The 25,140-nt window shown below is 52.9% G+C and overlaps 1 protein-coding gene across 5 annotated transcripts in view; it reads right to left on the reverse strand.

Moving 5' to 3' along the window:
- The window catches only part of CERS4 (ceramide synthase 4), a 27,272-nt gene that overhangs the window by 847 nt on the left and 1,285 nt on the right, over window positions 1-25,140 (reverse strand). For 3 of the 5 annotated variants that reach the window (XM_023746099.1, XM_023746100.1, XM_006105008.3), the window contains exons 2-10: window positions 6,991-7,084; window positions 6,728-6,901; window positions 4,615-4,732; window positions 3,678-3,796; window positions 3,531-3,588; window positions 2,830-2,880; window positions 2,416-2,508; window positions 2,093-2,221; window positions 1,584-1,690 (exon numbers count right to left, since the gene is read on the reverse strand). In XM_023746099.1, the coding sequence (XP_023601867.1) occupies window positions 1,584-1,690; window positions 2,093-2,221; window positions 2,416-2,508; window positions 2,830-2,880; window positions 3,531-3,588; window positions 3,678-3,796; window positions 4,615-4,732; window positions 6,728-6,900 (848 nt within the window). In that variant the 5' untranslated portion in view covers window position 6,901; window positions 6,991-7,084. Of the gene's footprint in view, window positions 1-1,583; window positions 1,691-2,003; window positions 2,222-2,415; window positions 2,509-2,829; window positions 2,881-3,530; window positions 3,589-3,677; window positions 3,797-4,614; window positions 4,733-6,727; window positions 6,902-6,990; window positions 7,085-25,140 lie in introns of all 5 variants that reach the window. The other 2 variants (XR_001345839.2, XM_023746101.1) reach the window with 1 other exon arrangement.

The raw sequence follows: 25,140 nt of genomic DNA on the forward strand, positions 1-25,140 counted from the left end.
CTCCAGAACCTTCGATGGCTTCCCATTGTCCCAGAGTAATACCAATGCTTCAACTGGGCATTTAAATGCCCCCTCTCACTTGGTGTGAGCAGGTCACACAAGCTTACCAACTGGCCTGTGCACAACCATGAGCCCCAAGGGAGCAGCACTTTGAATTCCCACTGCTCTGCTGGTGGTCTTTGCACACCTTTCCTTCTCTTCTCAGGTCCCTCCCCCCCCCCCACCCCCACCCCTCGTCCGCAGGCTTTCACCCACCGTCACCCTCACCCAAATCAGCTGTAAGGAGATCTGCCTGGCTCCTCCTTCTCCCTGGTACCCTTTCCTCAAATACCTTCAGGGACCCATACTCCCCCCACCCCGCCCTCCTTCATGCTGCTCCCTCTGCTTCTCCCTTGCAGGCTCCCCTTGACCGGCAAACATCAGGGGCTCCAGCATTGGGACTCTCTGTCCATACCTGGTCCCTGGATGACCCTGTCCAGTCTCATGGGTGCAAACACTGAATATTCATCTCTCTCCCAGGTGGTGTGCCCACTGTTTCCTCACGTCTTTTCTGGGGGTCCTTGGAGGCCCCTCAACCCCAACACAGCCAGAGCTGAGCTCCTAATCCTGACATGACAACTCTGAGCTCATAACCATCTCATGACCCCGAGTCATCCCTGAGTCCAGCCACTTCACCTGCGCTGGTCCGGTACCATCATCGCTCACTTGGACCAGGGCAGTGGCCTCTGCCCTGGCTCCCAGGCTCCTGGGCCAGGATTGGGATGGGGGGTAGGGGTCAGGGTGTTGGTTCCGGGGCTCTCACCAGCTGTTCTCTCTGCAGCCACCAGAGGGTGCCTGTGAGCACCCGAGTCAGGTCCCCTCCCTCCTCTACTCAGAATCCTTCGTTTCACTCGGGATAAAAACCGGTCTTTCCCAGTGGCCCATAAGGCCCTGCACAACCTGTCTGGTCCCCTACCTGCCCTCACAACCTCCCTCTCGGTGTCTAGCTCACTCTGCTCCTGTCACATGGGCCTCCTTGCTGCTCAGGCCCAGTCCAGCCTCAGGGCTTCTGCCTGTGTTGTTCCCACTGCCTGGAGCCTCTTCTACTGTGGTCAGCACGGCCTCCCCCTCCCTCACTCCAGTCTTCCTGCATGAGCGCTGTCAGTGACCCCCTGACCGTCCAACGACCCACACACTTCCGTGCCTGACTTTACTTTCTCTTTCTTTTCTACTTGTTTGCCTTCTTTATTTTTTTCCCCCAAAGTCAGCTCCATGTGAGCAGAGATCTTTAGATTGCTCCCTCTGCTGGGAGGCTCAGCAAATAAACAGGGCAGACTTGAGTGAGCTGGTGACAGACCCTGCCATCTGTTCCATGTTCCAGGCACATAGGGGATGAGGACTGAGCCCAGTTTTCGGTCTCTTTTGCCTCTGGCCCTTAGCACGTGCTGTGCCTGGGGCTGGGAACACAACACCCTTCTTTGTCTCCTCAGGGAAGCCTCCCTGCCAACACCCCCTGCTCCCTGGGTCTGGAACGGGGTGAGGCAGGCCTGGATCCCAGCTGCGCCCACCCACCTCCCCAGCCCCCCACTAGAGGTCTGACTCACTGGGTGGGGAAGAGCACGAGGCGAGTGTAGAAGAAGACCAAGGAGAAGATGAGGAAGAGCGAGTTGCACACTCGCCGATGGTGCGTGTAGTTGAACATCTTACAGGCCTGGGGAGACAGCAGAGAGGACTCAGGCGGGTGGTAGGGAGGGGAACCAGGTAGGAAGGGGTGAGGCCTCTTCTCAAGGAAAAGGTGCCGTGGGGCAGAGCCTTATCTCCAGGAGCTGCCTAGAAAGGTACAGAGCGGGTCTCTGAGCGAGAAGCTTCAACTACCTGGAAGAGGGTGGGGCCTCACCTTCCAGGAATCTTAGGGGTGGCCCTCACCTCCTAGGAAGACAAAGAGGGTCAGGGACACAATTCCTAGGAAGCCTGAATAGGGCGGGGTCTCCTCTCCCCGGAAAGCTGAGGGGGCGGGGCCTCACCTCACCGGAAGACTGAGGGGCAGGGCCCCATCTCCAGGGGCACCTGGGAGGGTGGGGAAGGACTGCTGAGAGGGGTGGGCTGGGCCCACCTCCAGCAGGTAGTCTGCGCAGTCATGCAGCAGCAGCACCAGAGAGCCAATGCGCAGCAGGTTTGCGCTGTAGGAGAAGGTGATGAGGATGATGGTCACGAGGTGGTGCGCCAACTGTTCCTTGAAATCCTGCGAGAGACAGTGGGTGACCCTGGGACAAGGCTGGGTGGCCAGAGGGACCCCCTCGGGGATTGGCTGGCACCACGCTTCCTGCCTGAGGTACCAGAGGATCTCCAGGTGGGGGTGAGGCCATCCCCCCAACTGAACTGGATCCCGATTCCCCGGACTTCGCTTCCCCAGCGGGAATCTTGGCCGGTCCTCACCTTGCGCCTGATGTCGAAGGGCAATGTCATCAGCAGTGAGATGTAGAAACTCAGCTCGAGGAGGTACCAACAGTACAGGGCTGGCTTCAGGGGCTGTGGTAGGGAGAGTGGGACAGGGTTAGCTGAGGGAGAACTCCCTCAGGGCCCTCCCCAATTTGCTCAAAACCAGGACCCTTGAATCCCAATGAGCGAAGAGGTGTGAGATCCGTATCCCTGGAGATAACCAAGGGCACCTCCTGCTCCAAGTTTCCTGCCTCCTAGCCCCTCTGCATTCCGCAGGGGAGGCAGAAATAGACAGGCAGACTTGGAGGGGGATGGTACTGTCATGTCCAGGTGTGGTTCTGCTGCCTCTGGCCACAGGGACTCTGACTACCCCAATCCCCTCTCCAGCCCCCAGGCACCCCTGCCACTCACCTGGTTTGGGTAACTGTCCCAGCACATTGCTGGCCTCCACAGCCATGACTCCTGGGAGGTGGGGAAGGGGGGTGGGGGAAAGACACACACACACAGACATCTGAAGCTGCCCAAAGATCAGACCCCAGCTCACCACCCCAGGCCTGGGACCTCCTTGGCCCTTGAGATGCTGCTGTCACTCAGCTCTGATCTTTTTTTCTTTTTAAAAAAATATTTTTATTGACTTTTAGAGAGACAAGAAGGGGAAGAGAAAGAGGAACATTGATGTGAGAGTGGAACATGGGTTGGCCGGCTGCTTCCTGCACACACACCGCCTGCAGGGAATTGAGCCTGCAACCTAGGCATGTGCCCTGACTGGGACAAACCAACAAACTCTGGGTGCATGGAACGATGCCCAACCAATGAGCAACCCCAGCCAGGCTACTCAGCTCTGATCTCTCCCACCTGGTTCCCTCTCTGCTCTCACTCTAAACCAGGGCCTCACTCACTGCCGGATCCCAGCCCCAACCACAGTTGGTCCCCACAGGCTCCTGTTGAGGGAACATCTACCATGATGTGTGTCAAGTTCTCCCTCCCTCTCCTGTGCACAAGCCTTCCCCACTGCTCACACCCATCCACACCCCTCATCCCCAAGCCAGGCCCAGTGCACAGTAGGTGCTTGTGGGACAGGTGGAGGGACAGGAAGCAGTCAGAACACTCACGTGGTAGAGGACGGAGAGGCCACCAATGAAGGAGCACAGATAGAAGAAAAACCTCCAGCTGCAGACAGACAGGAAACCCCTGAGGCAGCTGCTGACACAGCAGACCCCCCCCTCCCCCACACCCCCCAAGCCCTACCCCGGGCTGACCTGGCTTCACAGAACTTCTTGGTCAGGCAAGGCCGGTCCTGGTTTCGGCGTTTTCGGAACCAGCGTTGGGTCTGCCGAAGCGTGAGGCCACACTGCGTGGCCAGGACAGCCATCCGAGGCTGGGAAAGGGGTGACGGGGGCCAGGGTCAGAGAGATGGCGTCCCATTCCTGTCCCAGGAAAGGTGGGACCCAGCTTTGCTACTCCCTCCCCTGCGGCTCCAGACCTCACCTGTGGGGCTGTCTACCTATGGAGATAGGGGAGTTGTGGGGTATGGGGTAGGGCCCCCCAAACAGTCAGGCCTATGAGAACCCAGCCCTGCTCACAGGACAGGCAGATGACGGATGGGGACTGGGATTAAGGAAGGGGCTGGGGTATGGGAGCAGCTCCCCACAGAGGTTTTCCTGTAGAAGAGAGCGTTCTCAGCCCTACTCCAGGCGGGCAGTGGAGACCTAGTCCTGACCCCTACGTGCGGAGGGGGGCTGGGATCACAAGGCTCTCTATTCTGAGGAGCTGAACCCCCTCCTCCCCCCAGGGTAGGAAGACCTCTCCCTTCCCTCTTCCCCCTCAGGACCCAGCCCAGACCCTGTCCATGGGGCAGCTATGCCATGGCAGGAACTGAGGAAGAGCCATGACTGCAGAACCCCCAGAAACAGTCAGCCCTTCCACTCTTCCCCAGAACAAGAGAGAAACCCCCCTCCCCTCACCCTCTCCAGGCCCAGGAGCTGCCCACTGGTCAGCTGAGCTCACTGATAAGGGACCGGATGGAGTGGGAGTGGGTGAGGCACTGGGGGGGGGGAGGGGGTGCGGGCGGGGATGGGCGGGACTGCCCTGGGCTTTCTCTGTCCCCAAGAAGTGGGCTACATACCATTCCTAGCCCCATCCACACTGCAGCCACACAGGCAGATGGGGACGTGGGAGGGTATCAGGGGTCCTCACCTTGTCGGGCCTCCATCCTTCCATGAGGAAGTGTTTCTCCAGTGTGGCGTTGGGTTCTACTGGCCTCCTGGCCTGATCCCGCACACCCAGCCACCGGCTCAAGGGCAGGCCGATGAGTCTGGGTGCAGGGGACACAGGGCTTGTCAGTCCAGGTGAGAAGGGATATACATGCTACAGGCAGGGAAACTGAGGCTCGGAAGGGGCAGGTCATATCCTGGGACCCTGGAGGATAGCTTGGCTGCTGCATTAAACTGAACATAAGAAAGGTAGCTGGACTGGTCTTCAGAATCGGGGTGTGGTCAATTTTGGGGGTACCAAATCACCTTCGTTCAATCTAACCCCAAACCAGGGGTCAGAGTCCCCTCACTGCCCGTCTCATGGTGGCCTACACCCTGGTCTGGCCCCCACTGGGCTGGGGCAACCCTCCCCCACCCCACCCCCCGCCACTCCAGGGTGGACACTTGGAGGAGCTGGACTCTCATCAATCATCACATCGCCCACAAAGGGGCTCCTAAGGCCAGGGAGTCGGTGAATTTCATACCTATCATTCTAATATCGAGGCTTCATTGGGGAAACTGAGGCTCAGAGCGGCCCTGCAAGGGCTGACATGTGCTGAGTGCTTACGATCTGCCAAGCACATGCCCTTAACCCTACTGTCGTCATCCTGTGTCCTGACGGACAAAGGCTCAGAGAGGTCAGAAACGGGCCGAGGTGACACAGTGGGTGGAGCACCTGGAATTCAAATCCAGGACTCACTTTCCCTTACTGAAGGGGAAACCCTGCCTCCCCCCCACTCCCACTGCCCTTTGGCGGATAACACTTTCACCTCAGTTGGGGCCCTCAGTTAAATATGCAAACCTCCCTTGGGGATCCAGTACCTAAGCACACCCCTCCAGCACTTCCCACCCCTGTGGGAAAGCAGACCACCCATCAAGGACTGGCTAACTGTGCCTCCCAGAATCCCTCAGGTGAAGCCTCAGTCTCCACTGGCCAACCCACTGTGTGACCTCAAGCAGGTCACCTGGCCTCTCTGTGCCTCCATTTCTTCTGTGAGATGGGGATGATAATAATAGTACCACCTCTCAGGGCTGCATTGAGGGCAAAGTGGGTTAAGACATATCAACTGCTTAGAGCAGCGGTTGGCACAGAGTAAGTGCTCAAAGGGTGCCTGTGAGATAAATGCATCAGTGGGTCCCCCGTGTCCAAGGAGCCCGTATCCAGGAAGCTCCTTATGCGTAGAAGAGAGAAAGCGAGATGCAGGATGCCTCCATGTCCCTGTGGTCAGGGCTAGACAGAGGTGGAGACCAGAGTGGCTGAAGGGGGTTAGGGCTCTGTGGTGGGAGGGGCAGGGCAGGCTTCCCTGGGACCCAGCCTTAAAGGAACTGCAAAGGAGTGTGTGCAAACCAGGAATGGGTGTGAGAAGTGGAGGAAGCACATGTGGAGAAAGGGGAGAGAGGGATCCTCCCCTGGCAAGGCAGGTCTAGTTGTGATCACAGCACTGGTCACACGGGAAAGTGTGGGACTACCTGGGACAGGGGGAGGGAGCCCAGGAGAAGGACACCCAGGGAAAGAGGAAGAAACCCAATTCTGAGCAGCGTCTGGGTCATCTGAGAAGTGACTGAAAATCTACAGGGTTTGGCAACCGGGAGGGGCTAGTGCCGGGCTGCAGGAGACTGGGGGTGAGTGGAGGGAATCCCAAAGGGGAGGCCAGGGGAGGCCCACGCTCCTTCCTTTGGCTAAAAAGGGGAGTAGGAGGAGGGGTGATAGAAGGAGCAATGGGGAACCAGAGAGAAGTGGTCAGGGTGAGGGACTGGCTTGCCTACACAGGAAGAGGAGGAGGGAGTGGACAGGAGTTTCTCTGACTGACTGGCCTCTGCAGACCTGTCCTTGGTCAGCAAGCTGGGCATATGCCCACCCGTTTTCTGAAGATGCTGGCATAGCCAGACTAGAGCTGCAGTCAGTGTTGCGATAAAACAGCCATCAGAGACCAGAAGAAACGTGAGTGGTGGCGGCTAGGGGCAGGATGGAGTAAGGGGCAATTTGGTTCAAAGTCAGAGACACTTCAGGACAAAGCCCCGCACAAGGTGGTAGCACAGGACCACAAGACACTCACCTCTCGAAGGTGAAGCGCATGGCTACCAGGACCAGTGCCAGGGGCAAGGCTGCCAGCAAGTCCTGGGGGTGGGCATAGACCAGGCCATCCCGGTCCTCTAGGTCAGCCCATGAGTTATTGGGAGGTAGCCAGAAGCGGTCCTGCCACAGCCACTCGTTCAGACTAGACCACATCCTGCGGACAGACGGTCCAGTTAGGGGAGCTCACCGTGGAGGGTGGGTGAAGCTGGAAGGCCCATCACCCGGCCCTCATGCCCCCAGCACCTGCAGTCCGGAGTTGATTACAGCCAGTGTTAGGAGAAACTTGGTCTGTGTGTCTTCAGACAAATGACTCGATCTCTCTGAACCTCAAGTTCATCTGTAAAACAGGGACAGTAATACCACCTCTCAGCTGGGCCTGGTTAGGTACACAGTGCTCAGCCTGGCGCCTCCTGACCTTTAACAACACGGCTCATGACAGCAGCTATTATTCTGCACTTGACAGACAAGACGATGATGGCCAGAAGTTAAGGAAGTGGGGTCACGACCTCATGTTGTCAAATGCCCGGAAAAGTGTTTTGGATGCAGCCCAAACACCAAAAATTTAAGGAAATCTGTAACTCCCTCGCTGGCTTCCCTTCCCAATGTGGACTCCCCATGAGGTATGAATGTCACTGTCTCATTCGCTATCCCAAACCACGGTGGCAGCTGGGCGAGAGAACCAACAGCAAGACCGAGCTTCCTGGGTAATGGAGCAGTAACTGAGGTGAGCCAGCTTTCCACCAGGGGCTATCACGGCACCAGCCCCATCTGCAGACCCTGCCATCTTGAGTAGCTCAGTTTCTCCCTTTCTCAAGATCCTCCTGCCTCCCTCTTGTAAGGACCCCTGAGGTTACTTTGGGACCCATAGGGAGTCCAGGGTCATCGCCCATCTCAAGGTTAGCCTGTTAGTAACCTTAATTCCTTCTGCAAACTAACTCCCCTTTGCTATGTGAGGTAACACGCTCCCAGGTCCGGGGATTAGGACATGGACATCTTCAAGGGGCGCTGTTCCGCCAGCCACACAGCCGGCCATCAGGAGAGTGGTTGCTCTTAGGGACAGGTAGTGACCGGAGGGGCCTGCAGAGGGCTGGAAGGTTCAGCCCTCAGTTAAGAAAATTCACTGAGCTGTGCGTGTATGATGTGGGCCCTTTTCTCTGTGCAAATGAAAACACTTGTATTTAAAAAGTCCATACAGTTCTGCCCACCTGGCGTGGCTCAATGGTTGAGAGTCAACCTATGAACCAGGAGGTCATGGTTTGATTCCCAGCCAGGGCACATGCCCAGGTTGTGGGCTTGATCCCCAGTAGGGGGCGTATGGGAGGCAGCCAGTCAATGATTCTCTCTCATCATTGATGTTTCTATCTTTTCCTCCCTATCCCTTCATCTCTGAAATAAAAAATTATATATATACTAAAGGCCTGGTGCACAAAATTTGTGCACTTGGGAGGGTCCCTCAGCCCGGCCTGTGCCCTCTTGCAGTCTGGGACCCCTCGGGGGGATGACCACCTGCTGGCTTAGGCCCGCTCCTGGGGGATTGGGCCTAAGCTGGCAATCAGACATCCCTCTGGCAGCCCGGCAGCCCTCGGGGGATGACCACTTGCCAGCGGGGAGCAGGCCTAGCTGCAGTCGGACATCCTTAGCGCTGCTGAGGAGGTGGGAGAGGCTCCCACCACCACCGCTGCACTGGCAAATCAGCCTGGCTTCTGGCTGAGCAGAGCTCCCCCTGTGGGAGCACACTGACCACCAGGGGGCAGCTCCTGCATTGAGCATCTGCTCCCTGGTGGCCAGTGTGTGTCATAGTGACCAGTGATTCCCAGTCACTCTGCTATTAGGGTCAATTTGCATATGGTCCTGCTGGGGTGCCTGGCCAGCCTGGGTGAGGGGCCGAGGGCTGTTTTCAGACTGGCCACACCCCCTTCAGGGAGTGGGGGTCCTGCTGGGGTGCCTGGCCAGCCTGGGTGAGGGGCCAAGGGCTGTTTTCAGACTGGCCACACCCCCTTCAGGGAGGGGGGTCCTGCTGGGGTGCCTGGCCAGCCTGGGTGAGGGGATGATGGCTGATTGCAGGCTGGCCACAGCCCCTTCAGGGTAGGGGTCCCTGCTGGGGTGCCTGGCCAGCCTGGGTGAGGGACTAATGGCTGTTTGCAGGCTGGCCACAGCCCCTTCAGGGTAGGGGTCCCCGCTGGGGTGCCTGGCCAGCCCGGGTGAGGGGCTGATGGCTGTTTGCAGGCTGGCCAAGCCCCCCAGCAGGCACCCTCACCCCATGAGGGTGTGGCCATCCTGGGTGAGGGGCTGATGGCTGTTTGCAGGCTGGCCACAGCCCCCAGCCACCCAAGCTCCCAGTGGAGGCTGGCTGGAAGCAGGCCTCTGGGATTTATTTAGCTTCTATAATTGAAACTTTGTTGCCTTTTGTGGAGGCCACAGCCGGCCAGGGCAGGTGGGAAGCTTGGCTTCCTCCATTGCCTGGGCAACCAAGCCTCCTGCTTGTTCCAGCTCCGTGGCTGCCGGTCGCCATCTTGGCTGGGTTAATTTGCATATAGTCGCTCTGATTGGCTGGTGGGCGTGGCTTGGGTGTAGCGAAGGTACGGTCAATTAGCATCTTTGTCTTTTATTAGTGTAGATATATTTTAAAAGTCTACAAATCTGATTTTAGGTCTGACATGTGGGTTTTCTACCCCCACCAGGAAGCAAATCTGACACCACCTAACTGGAGACAATGTCAGATCCTACAGGTATGGACTCTGTCCTGCAAGACTGCCTCCCCCGACTTCACCTGGGCTTCTGACTGACAATGGACTACATATCAGAGGTTGCCACCATCCCATTCTCGGGTTTGATGTATCTGCTAGAATGGCTCACAGAACTCGGAGAGACAGTTTACTTGCTAGATCACTGGTTTGTAAAGGATATAGCTCAGGAGCAGCCAGATGGAAGAGATGCGTGGGGCCAGGTATGGGGAAAGGGCACAGAACTCCATGCCCCCTCCAGGCATCACTGCTCCCAAATCTCCACGTGTTCACAGCCTGGAAGCTCTCTGAACCCTGTCCTATTGTTTTTTTTAAATGGAATCTTTACTACACAGGCATGATTGACTAACTCATTGGCTATTGGTGATTGATTCAACCTTTAGCCCCTCTCCCCTCCTGGGAGGTCCTGGGGTGGGACTGACATAGTTGGGTCCCCTGACAACCAGCCCCCATCCTTAGGTGACTAAGGGGCTTTCCAAAAGTCACCTCATTAACATAACAAGATAACTTTATCCATGTCAATTCCCACAGTGTTAGGAGCTCTGTGCCAGGACCGGTGACAAAGACCAAATTTGTATTTACTATTATTAATCACAGTCTCACAAGTGAAATACAGAAAAAAATAAAAATTCTTAAGAGTCCGAGGAAGTGAGTGAACCAGGATGGGTGAGAGGATTTGGGGGTAGTTGGGTTCAGTGTGAAGACAAGCTGGGTAGGGGTGGGAGAAGGCCAGGCAGGACTCATGAGTGCATGGCCGATGTTGAAATCTATGGGCATGGATGGAATTGCACGTGTGTGAGACGGGGTGTGGATAAGGAGCAGCCCCGACCACACCGAGGCACCCAGCATTCAGTCTTCAGCGAGGGATTAGTAGTGACCACTGCCACTGGACACTCTGATGGGGGAGGGGTGCTAGAAGGCAGTAGCCTGGAAAACAATCAAGGATGTGTGGCACTGACTAGTTTATTTTTTTACTATTATTTTTTAGAATTACCTTCCCGAAACTTGCATTTTATTTATTATTATTATTTTTTTAATATATACTTTTTTATTTCAGAGAGGAAGGGAGAGGGAAAGTGAGAAACATCAATGATGAGAATCATTGGTTGGCTGCCTCCTGCACGACCCCAATTGGGGATCGAGCCCACAACCTGGGCATGGAATTGAACCACGACTTCCTGGTTCATAGGTCTTCCTGGTTCACAGGTCGATGCTCAATCACTGAGCCATGCCGGCTGGGCGCAGTGATAGTTTCGACCCACGAGGCTCAGATAATCCAGACAGGATAGACAGATGGAAAGGCACCTGCAAGGACTTTTGTCCAGGTGGTTGATCTCTAGCAAAGAAACCATCTTCACTAGCAGGAAAGGCTGGCTGATTCCATGTACCCACTGGGGCACAGGGCACACGCCCTTCCTGGACTTCCTGGCCTCACACATCCACCGCAGGGCATCTCCAGCCTCTTCCTCAGGAGCTGTCACAACCATCCGATAAGACACCCCCCACCAAGAGCAGATGGGAGTGGGCTAGGAGTCCAGGTCCCCAGCCCCATGTTCTTCCCCCACCCAAAGGGGCCAGATGGGGTCCACTGAAGCCAGTGTGCTTCAGAGATAAGGGAAAGCACACAACAATGGCATCTCATAATCTCAGGCCTCTGCTGATGTGTGCAGCCTCAAAGTCCACCATTCACTGCCTGACCCTTTGCTCCCATCACACTACAATTCCACACACCCAGCTTTACAAATGCTGTCCTCTGCCTGGAAGGCCCATAGAATGTTTATTGCCCCAGGCTGGGTGCTGAGGACACAAAATGGTGGGGAAAGAGGGCAAGGTCTCTGTTCTTGCAGGTTGTTTAGTTGTCACTTCCTCCTGGAGGCACCGCCCGACTATCCCAACCTTGGATCCACTTAAAGAACCTCCCAAGCCCTGCCTGGCTCACTGTGGTGTTGGGAGCTCGCCAGGCAGTCTTTCAGAGGCGGTGAGAGGTGAAGAAGGAGAACCAGCCTTAAACCCGTCCCCTCAGGTGAAGCAGGCCCAGCCCTTTCTGGCCCCCGAGTCATTTTGAAAAAGTACGTTCCAAACCAGAGAGCCCTCCAAGGTGGCTTCATACCCTACCCTGACTGCAGAGGTCTTGGCCCTGGAAGTCCTACCTCTCTCTAACCCCAATGTCTGTCGTCCCCCCACCCCCCTCCCTCACCCTCTTGATAAAGAAGAGACATCAGTTTGGGAAGAGAACAGGGTCCGGAGCCCAGCAAAGTGGCCAAGTCCCAGGTCCAATGCTCCCAGTCCAGGGGCCTCCATTTCTTCACCCACCTTTGGTGGGTCAGGTGCCTGACACACAGGGTGGGCTCAGGGGCGGCTGTAAACAAGCATCTATAGTCAGCAAGGCCTGAACTTCTCTTTCACTCCCGATCCCCAGCCAGATGTGTGCAGCCTCAAAGTCCACCATTCACTGCCTGACCCTTTGCTCCCATCACACTACAATTCCACACACCCAGCTTTACAAATGCTGCCCTCTGCCTGGAGGGCCCATAGAAAGTTTATTGCCCCAGGCTGGGTGCTGAGGACACAAAATGGTGGGGAAAGAGGGCAAGGTCTCTGTTCTTGCAGGTTGTTTAGTTGTCACTTCCTCCTGGAGGCACCGCCCGACTATCCCAACCTTGGATCCACTTAAAGAACCTCCCAAGCCCTGCCTGGCTCACTGTGGTGTTGGGAGCTCACCAGGCAGTCTTTCAGAGGGGTGGAGAGGTGAAGCACGGGAGGAAGTGGGGTTCTGGGTGGCACTCCTCCTCAGTCTTCACCTTTTCTCTTTTGGACACCTGCACTGTGACCCTCTGCCTCCTTGGGCATCCGCTACCCTGAGAAATGCGTACAGTCAGGTCTCCTGCTTTACCACACACCCTGAATGCTGGTATTGCCACACACTATGTTCCTGCCTCACCCATTTCCTCGGGCTACTGCCCTGGCTGCTCTATGCCTCCATTTCCTCATCTATAAAATGGAGTAACCACAGGCCCTTCCACATGAGGTAGCTGGAAAGACACCAGGAGAGGAGTGGGCACCATTGTCAGCAGTAGAGAGGGGTGGGCTGGAGAATGTTCTGGAAAGGAGGGGTGAAGGGTTCTAGGTGGTTCTTCCAGAACAGGCCCTGACCTTAAAGCTGTACCTAATGAACTCAGGCTGGGCTCAGCCAGGGCCACAGAGGGGTTATTTGGAGAATGACCATGTGGGTGGCGGGGCCAGCCTGAGCCTTCATCCCCACCCTGAGCCTTCATCTCCATCACCATCAGTCCGGCTGCATTTTGAAGCCTCTTTGGCCTTATTCCCAGCCCTGCCTCTGCCACCTGGAGCTAGACTCTGATAATCCTTCTTAGTGGCTAAAAATATCCCCAGATTGGGGGACGGAGAGAGAGATTAGGGCTTGCGCTGACATGAGGAGGGGGCAGGAGAGCAGAGGATCCCTGGTCTGCCTCAGGGGTCTGAAAGAGCTCGCCTGGTCCTATTATTCCCCCGAACCCTCAAATGTCCCACCAGAGCAGGACTGTGCACACAAGTTTGACTTATTTTCAATCTGGCTGGAAATAGGACTAGCCTGAGTTGTCTAATTGAAATAGGAAATCAATTCAGACTCCAGATATCCAGGTCCAGCCCAGGGAAAGACAGACACACAACAGACAGACACAGACACGCACACACACACAATCACCCAGCCCCTATAGCCTGGCCTGCTGCCTGGAGTCACCTGACTCCTGCAGCTGGAGGCCCTGGCAAAGAACACATGATGTGCTAAGTGGGGATTGTTTGTCGATAACTACAGTTGCCCCTGTACTGGGCCCTGGCTGTGCCCTCCAGATGGCCCTGGCTCCCCCACTCTGGACCTCTCTGAACAGGGTGCCGAGGGGTGCTAATAACCAGTGATGCAGCCAGTCCAGGAGACACTACCATATTGCTCCCTGCAAAGATCCAAAGAAGGGCCCCCAAGTCCAGGGTTCTACCTTGCCCCAGCCTATTTTATTTTTTAAAAATATTTTTATTGCCTTTTAGAGAGAGGAAGGGAGAAGAAGAAAGGGAAACATGAATGTGTGAGTAGAACATCGATCAGCTGCATCCTACACGCCCCCTACCGGGGACTGAGCCCACAACCTGAGCAAAACCTTTTGGTGCCCAGAATGACGCCCAACCAACTGAGCGACACCAGCCAGGGCTGCCTTCATCCATCATTCTTCTCAGCTCACTCATCACCTCCTCAGAGAAGCCTTCTCAGGCTACCAACGAAGCTACGTTATTAGTCCATCTCTTTACCCTGTTTCGTTCCTTTAGCCCTGTCATCTCAGTTGATCTATTCTTTTATTCATTTGTTTGTCTGCCTCACTACAAGGCATAAGCCTCATGAAGGCATGGATGTTGTTTTAGTCACTGCATTTTCCTCAGACAGGGCCTGGCACAACATTAGGTACCATCTAATGAGTAGATGAATGAGTGGATAGAACAGACACATTGACAAGTGGGTGGACATGAAGACTTCAGGTCAGGTGGTCAAACTTCCTAGAAAAATATGCCACTTTCCATAACAGGCAAGGTCAGCTTGATCCCCACGAAGTAGGTGTACTGTCTCCCTATAAACTGGGAAGCTGAGGCTCAAAGCCAGAAGCTACTAGAAATATGTCACCCAGCCAGCAAAGGAGAGAGCCAGGGTTGGAAACTCCCTCAGGGGGATCAGGACTCACAGGACCCTGTGGAGGCCTCTACAGTCCTGCTTCTGCTTATCAAGGTTTCCTGGCAAGCTCAGGGGCCGGGGTGAGCTGAGTCAGGTACCCTGGTATCCCCAGCCCACTAGCCGCCCTTCATGACCTCATCCATCCCACCCACACTCCTGGTGGCCCCTCACCCCTCCTAATCAAACAACCAACAGTGGGGCCATGAAGTTGCTGCTCTACAGCTGCCTGGCAGGCCTGCTCTCCTAGCACTGCTCCCTCCCTCCAACAGCTCCATTCCAGTACCCCACCCCCCAACAACACCCAGGTCCTAGGATGCTCAAGAGCTTCCCCTGGTGGTCCAGCCTCCAGGGTCTTTATGAGCCTTTTGCCAGAAATGCCTCCACCCCCTTCGATGGGCCAGTTCCTGCTAGCCTTTCAAGACCCCGATCAGATTAACTTCCCTTCTCTGCCCTTCCCACTCTCAGCAGAACCCCCTCCTCAAGCCTTTTCTTTCTTTCTTTCTTTTTTTAATCCTCACCTGAGTATATTTTCCCATTGATTTTTAGAGAGAGTGGCGGAGAGAGGGAAAGACAGAGAGAAACATCGATGTGAGAGAAACACTTGACTGCCTCCTGTACGAGCCCCAATTAGGGCCCAGGCCAGGGAGGAGCCGGCAACTGAGGTACGTGCCCTTGACCGGAATCAAACCCTGGATCTTTGGGTCCACAGGCCGATGCTCTAGCCCAGCCGTGGGCAAACTACAGCCCGCGGGCCGGATCCGGTCCGTGTGAAATGAATAAAACTAAAAAAAAAAAAAAAAAAAAAAAAAAAAGACCGTACCCTTTTATGTAATGATGTTTACTTTGAATTTATATTAGTTCACACAAACACTCCATCCATGCTTTTGTTCCGGCCCTCTGGTCCAGTTTAAGAACCCATTGTGTCCCTTGAGTCAAAAAGTTTGCCCACCCCTGCTCTAGCCACTGAGTCAAACCCACTAGGGCAGAGGTTCTCAACCTGTGGGTTGCGACCCCTTTGGGGGTTGAACAACCCCTTCACAGAGGTCGCCTAAGACCATCAGAAAACACATATATAATTACATATTGTTTTTGTGATTAATCACTATGCTTTAATTATGTTCAATTTATAACAATGAAATTGGGGGTCACCACAACATGAGGAACTGTATTAAAGGGTCGCGGCATTAGGAAGGTTGGGAACCACTGCACTAGGGCCTCAAGCCTTTCTTAAGAGCTGTGTTTTGGCCCTGGCCAGACCCCATGGAGCTTAGAGAGCGAGGTAGCTCTGAGTCTCCCTCAACAGCGAGCACCAGGAAAGAGACCTCCGGGGTCCCCAGCATCACCTAGTGTGGGTATGTGTTGGGGGTCAGTCAGGGAGCTTTCAAGGACCGAGGGAGGATCAGGTCTCTGGAGGTTTGAGGGGGGAAATGAGCAGTCCCCAGCCTCAAAGGCAGGCAGAGGTGGGGCAGCAGGATCTGATGGACACCTGCCCAGGGTTGGGTCAGGAATACAGGTGAGGGTATAAGGCAGCCCTACTGGACTACAATTAAAATAACAACACAGCTTCATTGAGGTATCATTGACACGTAAGAAATGGCATGTTTAAAGCACGTGATCCAATGTATTTTGACATATATGCACAACCATGAAATCATCACTTCAATCAAGATATTGAATACAACTGACCCTTAAACAACACGGGTTTGATCTACGTTGGTCCACGCTATATGCAGATTTTTCAAATCTTGTAAACAGATGACAAACTTACATATTGATAAACATATAGAGTACTAAAAATGCATTCTCTTCTTAATGATTTTCTTCATAACATTATCTTTTATTTAGCTTAGTTTACTGTAAAAACACAGTATGCATTTGTCGACTGTTTATGTTATCAGAAAGATTTCCAGTCAACAGTAGGCTATTAGTAGTTAAGTTTTGGGGAAGTCAAAAGTTAAAGACAGCCCTAGCTGGTTTGGCTCAATGCAGCGGTTCTCAACCTGTGGGTCGCGACCCCTCTGGCGGTTGAATGACCCTTTCACAGGGGTCGCCTAAGACATCCTGCATATCAGATATTTACATTACGATTCATAACAGTAGCAACAATACAGTTATGAAGTAGCAACGAAAATAATTTTATGGTTGGGTCACAACATGAGTATTTAAAGGGCCAGAAGGTTAAGAACCACTGGGATAGAGCATCAGCCTGTGGATGGAAGGATCCCAGGTTCAATTCCAGACAAGGGCACATGGCCGGGTTGCAGGCTCGATCCCCAGTAGGGGGCGTGCAGGAGGCATCAGATCAATGATTCTCATCATTAATGTTTCTGTCTCTCTCTCCCTCTCCCTCCTTCCTCTCTGAAATTTATATATATAAAAGACATATTGTCAAATGGGGTCAGGGTCCCTGACTCTGTATTGTTCAAGGGTCACCATCACTTCCTAAGTTTCCTTGTGCCCCTTCAGAGTCCTCCCTCTTGCCCTTCCAGTGAAAACTGGAAGGAACTTTGATGTCCAACATTTGGGAATCAGGAGCCTCGGCATTCCACATGATGAAATATTAGGTATGCGTTTAAAAGAGGGAAGACACATGGATGAACCTTGAGGACATTATGAACCTTGAGGACAATAAGCCAATCACAAAACGACAAATACTACAGGACACCATACAGGAGGTCCTTAGGGGAGTCAAAGCAATGGGAAGTTATTGTTTAATGTGATAAGAGTTTCAGTTTTGCAAGATGAAAAAGTTGTGGAGATAGGTTGCACAACAATGTGAACATCTCAACAATACTGAACTGTGCACTTAAACATGGCCAAGATGGTCAATTTTTGTTATATGTATTTTACCACAATTAAAAACATTTTGTAATTTAAAAAAATTATCAAAGGAGGGGGAAAGAAGAGGACAAGCTAAGTTCACTGACTTGGGAGGATCATCGAACTAAAAAAATAAAAGCAGAGACACACTGATGGCCTGACACGTAGATTATGAAATGGACAACCACCAAGACTTCTGCTTCTGGTAACAGTGGAGTTAGCCACATCAGACCATTCCTCTTAGAGATGACAAATGCTAGACTATCTATTACAAAATAACTATAGCAAGTCCTCAAACAATGTCATTTCAGTATAATGTTGATGAAATGCTGTAGGAACTTAACTCTGTTTACATCAATTAGGCTTTGGTAAATTGGCTTTGGTATTCGTCATTTCACTTAAAGTCACAGAACCGATCAATGTTAAGTGAGGACTTACTGTACCCGAATGCTCTGGTGCTGCAATGTCCAATGTGGGAGCCACTAGCCTTAATATGTGACTATTTACATTTCAATTAATTAAAATTAAAAATTAAATATAATTTAAAATTCAGTTCCTCAGTTGCACCAGAAACATGTCTACTCCACGGGCAGTGCAAACAGGGAACATTCTCATCGTGCACACAATCCTACTGAGCAGCGCTGCTCGAGAGTGACCCAAAACATGGAGAAGGTGGATGGGAGTCCATACCTGGAATAAGGGAACAGTATGGGATGAGTTTCCCATTTTTTATTGTTATTTACTGGAAATAGAAACTGGCTTGAAAAATGAGAAGACAGAGCCCACAGAGACCATGACAGCTCAACAATAGATGGAATATGTAAAAACAATGAGACAAAAAAAAAAAAAGCAGCTCCAGGTTCTATACAAAAACTGTAAAACCTGAACCATACATGTACCGGGCAGACTCCATCCAGCCCAACTGAGGCTAAAAGAAAGAGTGAAATTTCACCTGTCACCACCATGTCAAAACAGACTTTGGAGCTTGAATCCAGATAGGTTAATTGCCTGATAAAATTAAAAAAAAAAAATCAATGCTCTTCAGAGGAACAACAGAATCCAGAGTCTCAGCAACATATCTTTCACAATGTCCAGAATACAATCCAAAATACTTGCCACATGAAGAAACAGGAAAACATGACCCATACTCAAGAAAGAAGAAAATCAACGGGGACTGACCCTGAGGTAACCCAGACGTTGTAATGAGCAAATAAGGACTTTGAAGCAGCTATTATACTCAGTATAGTCAAGGATGTGAAGAAAAATGACCTCCTAATGAATGAACAAATAAGACACTTCAGTAGAGAAGCAGAAACTATAAAAATGAACCAACAGAAATTCTAAAACGGAAAAATACAATATTTGAAATAAAGTTGTGTGTGGGCTTTTAGCTCTGTCACACTCAAGTCGTCCCCCACCCACTGAACATGCTTTCTTTCTCCGGAGGCTTCTTGGCCAAGATCCCACCTTCCATCCCAGGCCCCTCCACACCCCCCGGACACTCAGCTACTCATCAAGTCCTGCAATTGTGCCCATGTCCCTAGTTACTGTTGAGGAAGTCCCTGCTCTGCTGAGGCCTCATCTCTCCATCGCAATCATTGTGGCCTCTGCCCAGCTCTCCCTGCCTAGGGTTTTGCCTAGGCCACCACCCTCCATCAGCATCCATGCCATCCTTCTACCATGCACACCAGACTCCCCTCAGCTTTAAACCCTGTTAAATGCTCCCACCGACCTGGCTTTATGCACTCAGGCACATCTTTAGTCCTTTGCATGAATGAATGTAGTTCTTCTAGTTGCCAAAGTCGTCATTCTGAATTTTGAAACTGTTGCCTTTTTTACACCACAAAATTCACATGACTCTATAGGAGTATTCAGATTGGTGGAGTAGTATGGGTCCCCATCTCCCCCACCAATAATGCCCTCCCTTTCTGCCTGCCAAATCCCTCCAGTTCTTCAAGAATGTTCTACACACTTCTTCCAGGAAGCCTGCCAGATGCCCTCACACTGGCTAGGGGCCCTTACCGTGGCTTCTCCTATCACCTTTCTCAGAAATTTTGGGGCAACTCTGTCTCTTCCCCAGTAGCCTGGTGATGGGGCCTGACCTCTCCATGTCCCCTGCACCTGACACAGGACAGGTGCCCAGAAGCTGGCCACCAAAGACGACTGAAAGGAAAAAGGCTAAGCTGAGGCGCTGATTGGCTGCGGACACCCGGGCCTCGGAAAACAACTTAGCTCGTCACAATCCTCCCCACTTCTCCCATCCCTGCCCCCCTGTGTGATTACACACCCACCAATCTCCTTCCAAGGGCTCACTTTTTCCCCCCTAATTCCATTTATTTTTAGAGAGAGTGGAGGGGGAGAGGGGAGAGAAACGCTGATGTGAGAGAGAGACACATCGATTGGCTGCCTCCCGCACACTCTGACTGGGGTAGGGGGTTGAACCCGCAACCCAGGCACATGCCCTTGACCGGAAATTGAACCTGCAACCCTTTGGTCCATGGCCTGGTGCTCTAACCACTGAGTACACCAGCCAGGGCCCCAAAGGTTCACTTTTTTCTTCAAGTACATTCATTTTCAGATTGCCCCCCACCCACTAAGAGAAAGCCAGCTGTAGTGTCATGTGCAGACAGTGGGCATAAAACACAGTGAAAACAAGATGATATTCATTCCTGGCCAAATTCTGAAGGTCCTGAGGCATAGTTTTTATACCTATTTCTAAAATTTCAATCGGCTATGCTCACTTGAGCCCTGGATGAATATGGTCCAAGGTTGAAATAGGCTGACCCCGGTGAACAGTTACAGCCCTTCTGTCTCACTCCTGTCTCAATGCAGACATCACTGCAAGCATCTCTCTTATTGCATCAATACTCTTCCTGTATCCCTGGAGAATGTTCTGGAAACCCTGAACCCTCAGAGCCAGCTTTAAATCCAGGAACAACTCAGGCCACAAGAAGAGGTCTTCTTCTGTGTTACTGAGATAGGCTCTTAGATCCAATAAACACACACTACTCCACCAATATGAATACTTCTGTAGAGTCATGTGAATTTTGTGGTGTGAAAAAGGGCAAGTTTCAAAATTCAGAATGGTTACTTTGGCAACGAGAAGAACTACATTAAGGAGGCATGTGCGTGAGCAATCTGACCCCCCCTCCAAGAACCACCATGTAATCTTGCAGTCCAGAGGCTCTTAGCGCCTGAGAAAACCTGGCACTCCACAGTGGAGGGGAAATTGGACTTGATCATCAGAAATAAGCCATTTGGAAAATGGTACTGCTATCTCACATCCTAAAGAGTCATGGCATTTGTCCTGGAAAATGGTCTATGAAACATTTCCTTTGTATCCAAAAGTAAAAGATAAACAATCTATGAAGAGAAAACAACAACAACATACATATGACCTCCTCAGAGAGGCTCAGACTACCTAAAGTAACCCCCCTACTCTCAACACATTTCTTGAAAATCCTAGGACTATGTGGGAATGTATTAAGTGTCCTCTCCCTGGTCTGACTTGCCCCCAGCTTTTCCCAATCTCCAGCTAGGCCTCCAGAAAGCTACAGCAGCTGTCCAGTGCCAGGAGTTTCTGTAGTGTGTATTTTGCAGATGAGGAAACTGAGGCACAGGATGGAAAGTGGAAAGCTGGGATTTGAATCTAAGCCCACCTGTCTCCAGAGCCTGACACCCTATGCACCCTCCCCCCCGAGTCCCTCCCCTTCCGAGCCAAGCCTCTCAGGAGGTACCTGGGATGCCTGTCATCCTTTCACACACATTTATTGGGTGCGGACTGTGCCAGGTGCTGGCTATACACTGGGGGGCCAGCAGGGTACTGACCGCCACAGGATTCCCACCACATCCAGAAGCTCAGCTCTATGAGGGTGGGAGTGGAGATGGCAAACAACATATATTTTATTAATTTGTTTCATGATGTCAGGTAGTAGAGAGAAAAATAAGGAAGGAAAAAAGACCAGGAGTTGATCAGTAAGGGCTGCAATTTTAAACAGGAAGGTCAGGAAGGCCTCTCTGACAAGATATTTGAACGGAAGAGGCGAGGAAGGAAGCCACGGGGACAGAGCATTCTAGGCAGCTAGAACAGCTTGTGCAAAGGCCCTGAGTGATGGGGCTGGAACAGAGGAGAGAAGGGGAAGAGGCAAGGTGAGGGTAGGGAAGTGACAGCCAATATCTAACCAATATCTCAGATGGAGAAATGAGACTCAGAGGCAGACATTTCCAGAGCTTGTCCTGCCTGCTCTCTCCTGTCACTCAAGCTCCCTGTACCCTGCCATCTCAATAGTTTAGCCTGACCTCCTTCTCCAACTGTGGTCCCATGGCACCTGCCAGGATCACGGCCATGGCTGAGCCAGGGCCTAAGGGAGCTGCTCTTAGGTGCACCCATCCCCATTTTGGAGGGTGATGGGGGGGCGGGGGGGGGGGGTGGAGGGAATAGTCCCAACCATGGTGTGTCTTGGCTCCGATTAAGGTTCCAGGGTCCATGTGTCCAAAGACTCTGAAGCCGGAGGGGTTTGGGGAATATCTGGGTGAGTGCTGGGAGTGTGGAGGGTCACCAGGCCCAGGTGACCAGGCCTTTTCATAGGGTCTGTGAGTGTGGGTTGAGGGGGGGAGGGGTGTCCTTTTCCTCAACCTGGAAAGGGAGTGACAGTGGGCTGGTGGCAGGGCCATCCTCAGGGCCTGCCTAGGTTTTTGCTGCTTGTCCTGAAGGCGCAGTCAGACCCCTGCCTGCCATCCCTGTGTCCCTGAGGGCTCCTATCACCTTTTTGAGAGCATCCTACCTTAACACCCAGCTCTGAGCCCTGTACAACCTCCTGGCCTGCAGGCCAGCCACCAGTGGCGGCGCCCAGCCCCCATATCCCCCATCATTACCCTCCCCTGGCTACTTTCCTCCACTCCCTCTAGCCCCTCCAGGGAGTCTCCCAGGTCAGCTGAGCCCCACAAGTGCAGGGAGAAGGGGGTGGGCTTCCCTCCTGTCAGTCCCCTCAGCCTTCAGAGCAGAATGACCAGTGCACACAAGGAACAAAGTACCAAAGCAATACCCGCTCCCTGCAAACCGCAAAGCAGTCCTGGAGCAAGGACACTCCAGGGTCTGCTGTTGCACCCGAGAGCCTGTCTCTTCATCTGCTCCACTCCCCCCCTCGCTCACTCTGCTCCAGCCACACCAGCCCCCTCACTCTACCTCTAACATGCCAGGCCTGGTCCTGCCTCGGAACCTCTGAACATGCTGGTCCCTCTGCCTGAATGCTCTTCCTTCAGATGCCCACCCATCCCCAATCTGACGGGCTCCTTCTCATCCTTCAGGTCTCTTCTTATCACCTTCCTGCTTCCGTCCTCCCAGAACATCAGTTCCATGGGAGGGGGGAGATTTTACTTTGTTCACTACTAGTCTCCACTGTCTCCCAGTGCAGGGACTTTCGAAGTATAGGCTGAATGAAGGTGGAAGGGAGATAAAGCCAGGCATGGCTGGCAGGGGACCCCTACTCAGATACACATACTAGGACTTGGGCCAAAATATGGTTTTGAAAGCCCAGGAGGGCGGGGAGAAAGCCAAACTCCTGCTGGTTCAGTGTGGGAAACTGGTGTGAGGGCATCATATAACAAGGGTATAAAATCAAGACAGGGAGGAGAAAGGCCTCCTCTTTGCCACTGCGGTCAGAGACAGATTGGGTCTGAGGTGCAGATTCAGGTGCAGCTTCAAGGGTGGCAATAAAAAGCCCATTCTGAAAGGCTTGGGGGGTGGGGGGGTAGAAAGGGCAAACAAATAAGGGAGTAAGACCCTGACAAGGGAGGGATTAGAAGCAGGGGATTGAGAAACATGGCTGAGGCTGACCTCTTCCTCCTTTAAAAAAAAATTTTTTTAGTGATTCCAGAGAGAGGAAGGGAGAGAGAGAAACAGCAATGATGAAATCACTAATCGGCTGCCTCCCACACGCCCCCCATTGGATCCAGCCAGAAAACCCGGTACGTGCCCTAACCGGGAATCCAACTGTGACCTCCTACTCAACGCTCAACCACTGAGCCACACCGGCCGGGCTCATTCTCCTTTTTGAAGCCCTTGCTCCTTCGGCTTTATTATTTAAATATATTTTTATTGATTTCAGAGTAGAAGGGAGAGGGAGAGAGATAGAAACATCAATGATGAGAGAGAATCATTGATTGGCTGCCTGCTGCAGGCCCCTAGTGGGGATCGAGCCCGCACCCTGGGCATGTGCCCACAGGCTGACGCTCTGTCCACTGAGCCAAACCAGTGAGGGCTCCTTTGGCTTTTGACTTGTCACCCACTCCTGGTTTCCTTCCGCCCTCTCTCCAAACTCCACCCCTCCACCCAAGGTGGGTATGTGTCCCAAGCTCCAGGCTTGCTTCTCCAAAGCCTGCCCTGCACCCAGCCGCACCTCACCTCCACCTGGACCTCCAGTAGCACCACAGAAACAGATTGCTAACTTGTACCTGAACCTGCTTCCCACGCAGCAGCTTCTGCATCCTATCCAACTGCAAATCTGTCCTGGACCCACCCACTTACTTCTCACACATCCACGCTTCCACCTGGTCCAGCTCCATCATGATCTGGACCAGTGCCCGTGCCTGCCTCCATGCTGGCTCCTGCAGGCAGCAACTCCCATGTACCCTGCAGTTCCTCCCCTCCACATCTTAGCTCACTGGTCTCTGCCCATTAACTCTTCTTTTTTTCTCTCCCTCTTCCCATGAACTCTTAATCATCCTTACTAATGAGTCCAACAGCCACCTCCTCCAAGAAGCCTTCCTGACCCCTCCCCAGGCTGAATCAGGTCACTCCTCTGGGCCCCTACCCCCAGGCATTCTATTTTACCAGATGCTTATGGCCTATGAGCTGGACAATGTGCTCACCTCTGAAGTGATGATTGTTATTATTCCCATTTTGCAAGGAAGAAACTGAAGCACAAAGGAAGTGAAGTCACTAGCCTGAGGGCATTGACCTCAAACTGGCAGGACCTGGTCTGTGGCAACTTCCAGACAACCACAGCAGGAAAGGGGACAGCCTGCAGTGCCTGGATAAGCGAGAACCTTGCCTCGCCACCCCCATGCCTGCTTTCCTGAGGGTGTCCCAGGGGTAGTGGGAGGTGGGAGGAGTGAACCAAGGCCTGCTCCCCCACCCGACCCCCCACCACCAACTACAGTCATCCTAGTGGCTCCTGTGCCAGTGTTCACTCCATGCCAGGCACTGGGCCAACTAAACACTTTGCATGCCTGACTCAATCTGCAAATGGCCCTGGGTCTGGAGATGAGTGCAGTTACGAACTCCCACTCCCATTTCTCAGAACAAGAAATGGAGGCTCATGGGGCTGTGAACTCCCACTGGCACTGGAGTCTTCCCCATCTCCCCCTAGTCATGAGGCTGCCACTGGGATGGCCAAGCCCTTTCCTAGCCAAGGCTTCCTTTGACCTCCAACACTCCCAGGGATAGGAACTGCAGATGGGCAAACTGAAGCTCAGAACCTTTCCCTGGAGCCAAAAGGCCAGTTCAAGGCCCAAGGCTCCCAGCTTATTTTCACTGCCTCTTTCCTGTCCGCTAAGACATCTTTGCTGGGAGCTAGGAGGGCAGGCAAGGAAGGTCCCGAGAGCCTCCTCCCTGCAGTCTGGCCAGGCCTGTGGGACCCAGGTGTGCTGAGTGAGGCTCTAGGCCAGCCGTGGGCAAACTACGGCCCGCGGGCCGGATCCAGCCGGTTTGAAATGAATAAAACTAAAAAAAAAAAAAAAAAGACCATACCCTTTTATGTAATGATGTTTACTTTGAATTTATATTAGTTCACACAAACACTCCACCTATGCTTTTGTTCCGGCCCTCCGGTCCAGTTTAAGAACCCATTGTGGCCCTCGAGTCAAAAAGTTTGCCCACCCCTGGTCTAGGCACTCACTGGTTTATTCACAGCAGCTGCTCTTGGAAGGGGACTGAGTTGAGGTGGGGATGCAAGGGGCTTCAAAGACAGCCCCATCCTCCAGAGTTTCTAACTCAGATGGCCCCATGCAACAGATCCAGGCCGCCTCCATGGGGCCAGCTGGGGCTCAGTTGCTGGACCTTGCCTGGGCTCCCCATCAGGTGGCATTCTCTAGGTTTGCAAATCAGCCTTG

The sequence above is a fragment of the Myotis lucifugus genome, unplaced genomic scaffold, assembly GCF_000147115.1.
Source record: "Myotis lucifugus unplaced genomic scaffold, Myoluc2.0 scaffold_628, whole genome shotgun sequence".
NCBI lineage: Eukaryota > Metazoa > Chordata > Mammalia > Chiroptera > Vespertilionidae > Myotis > Myotis lucifugus.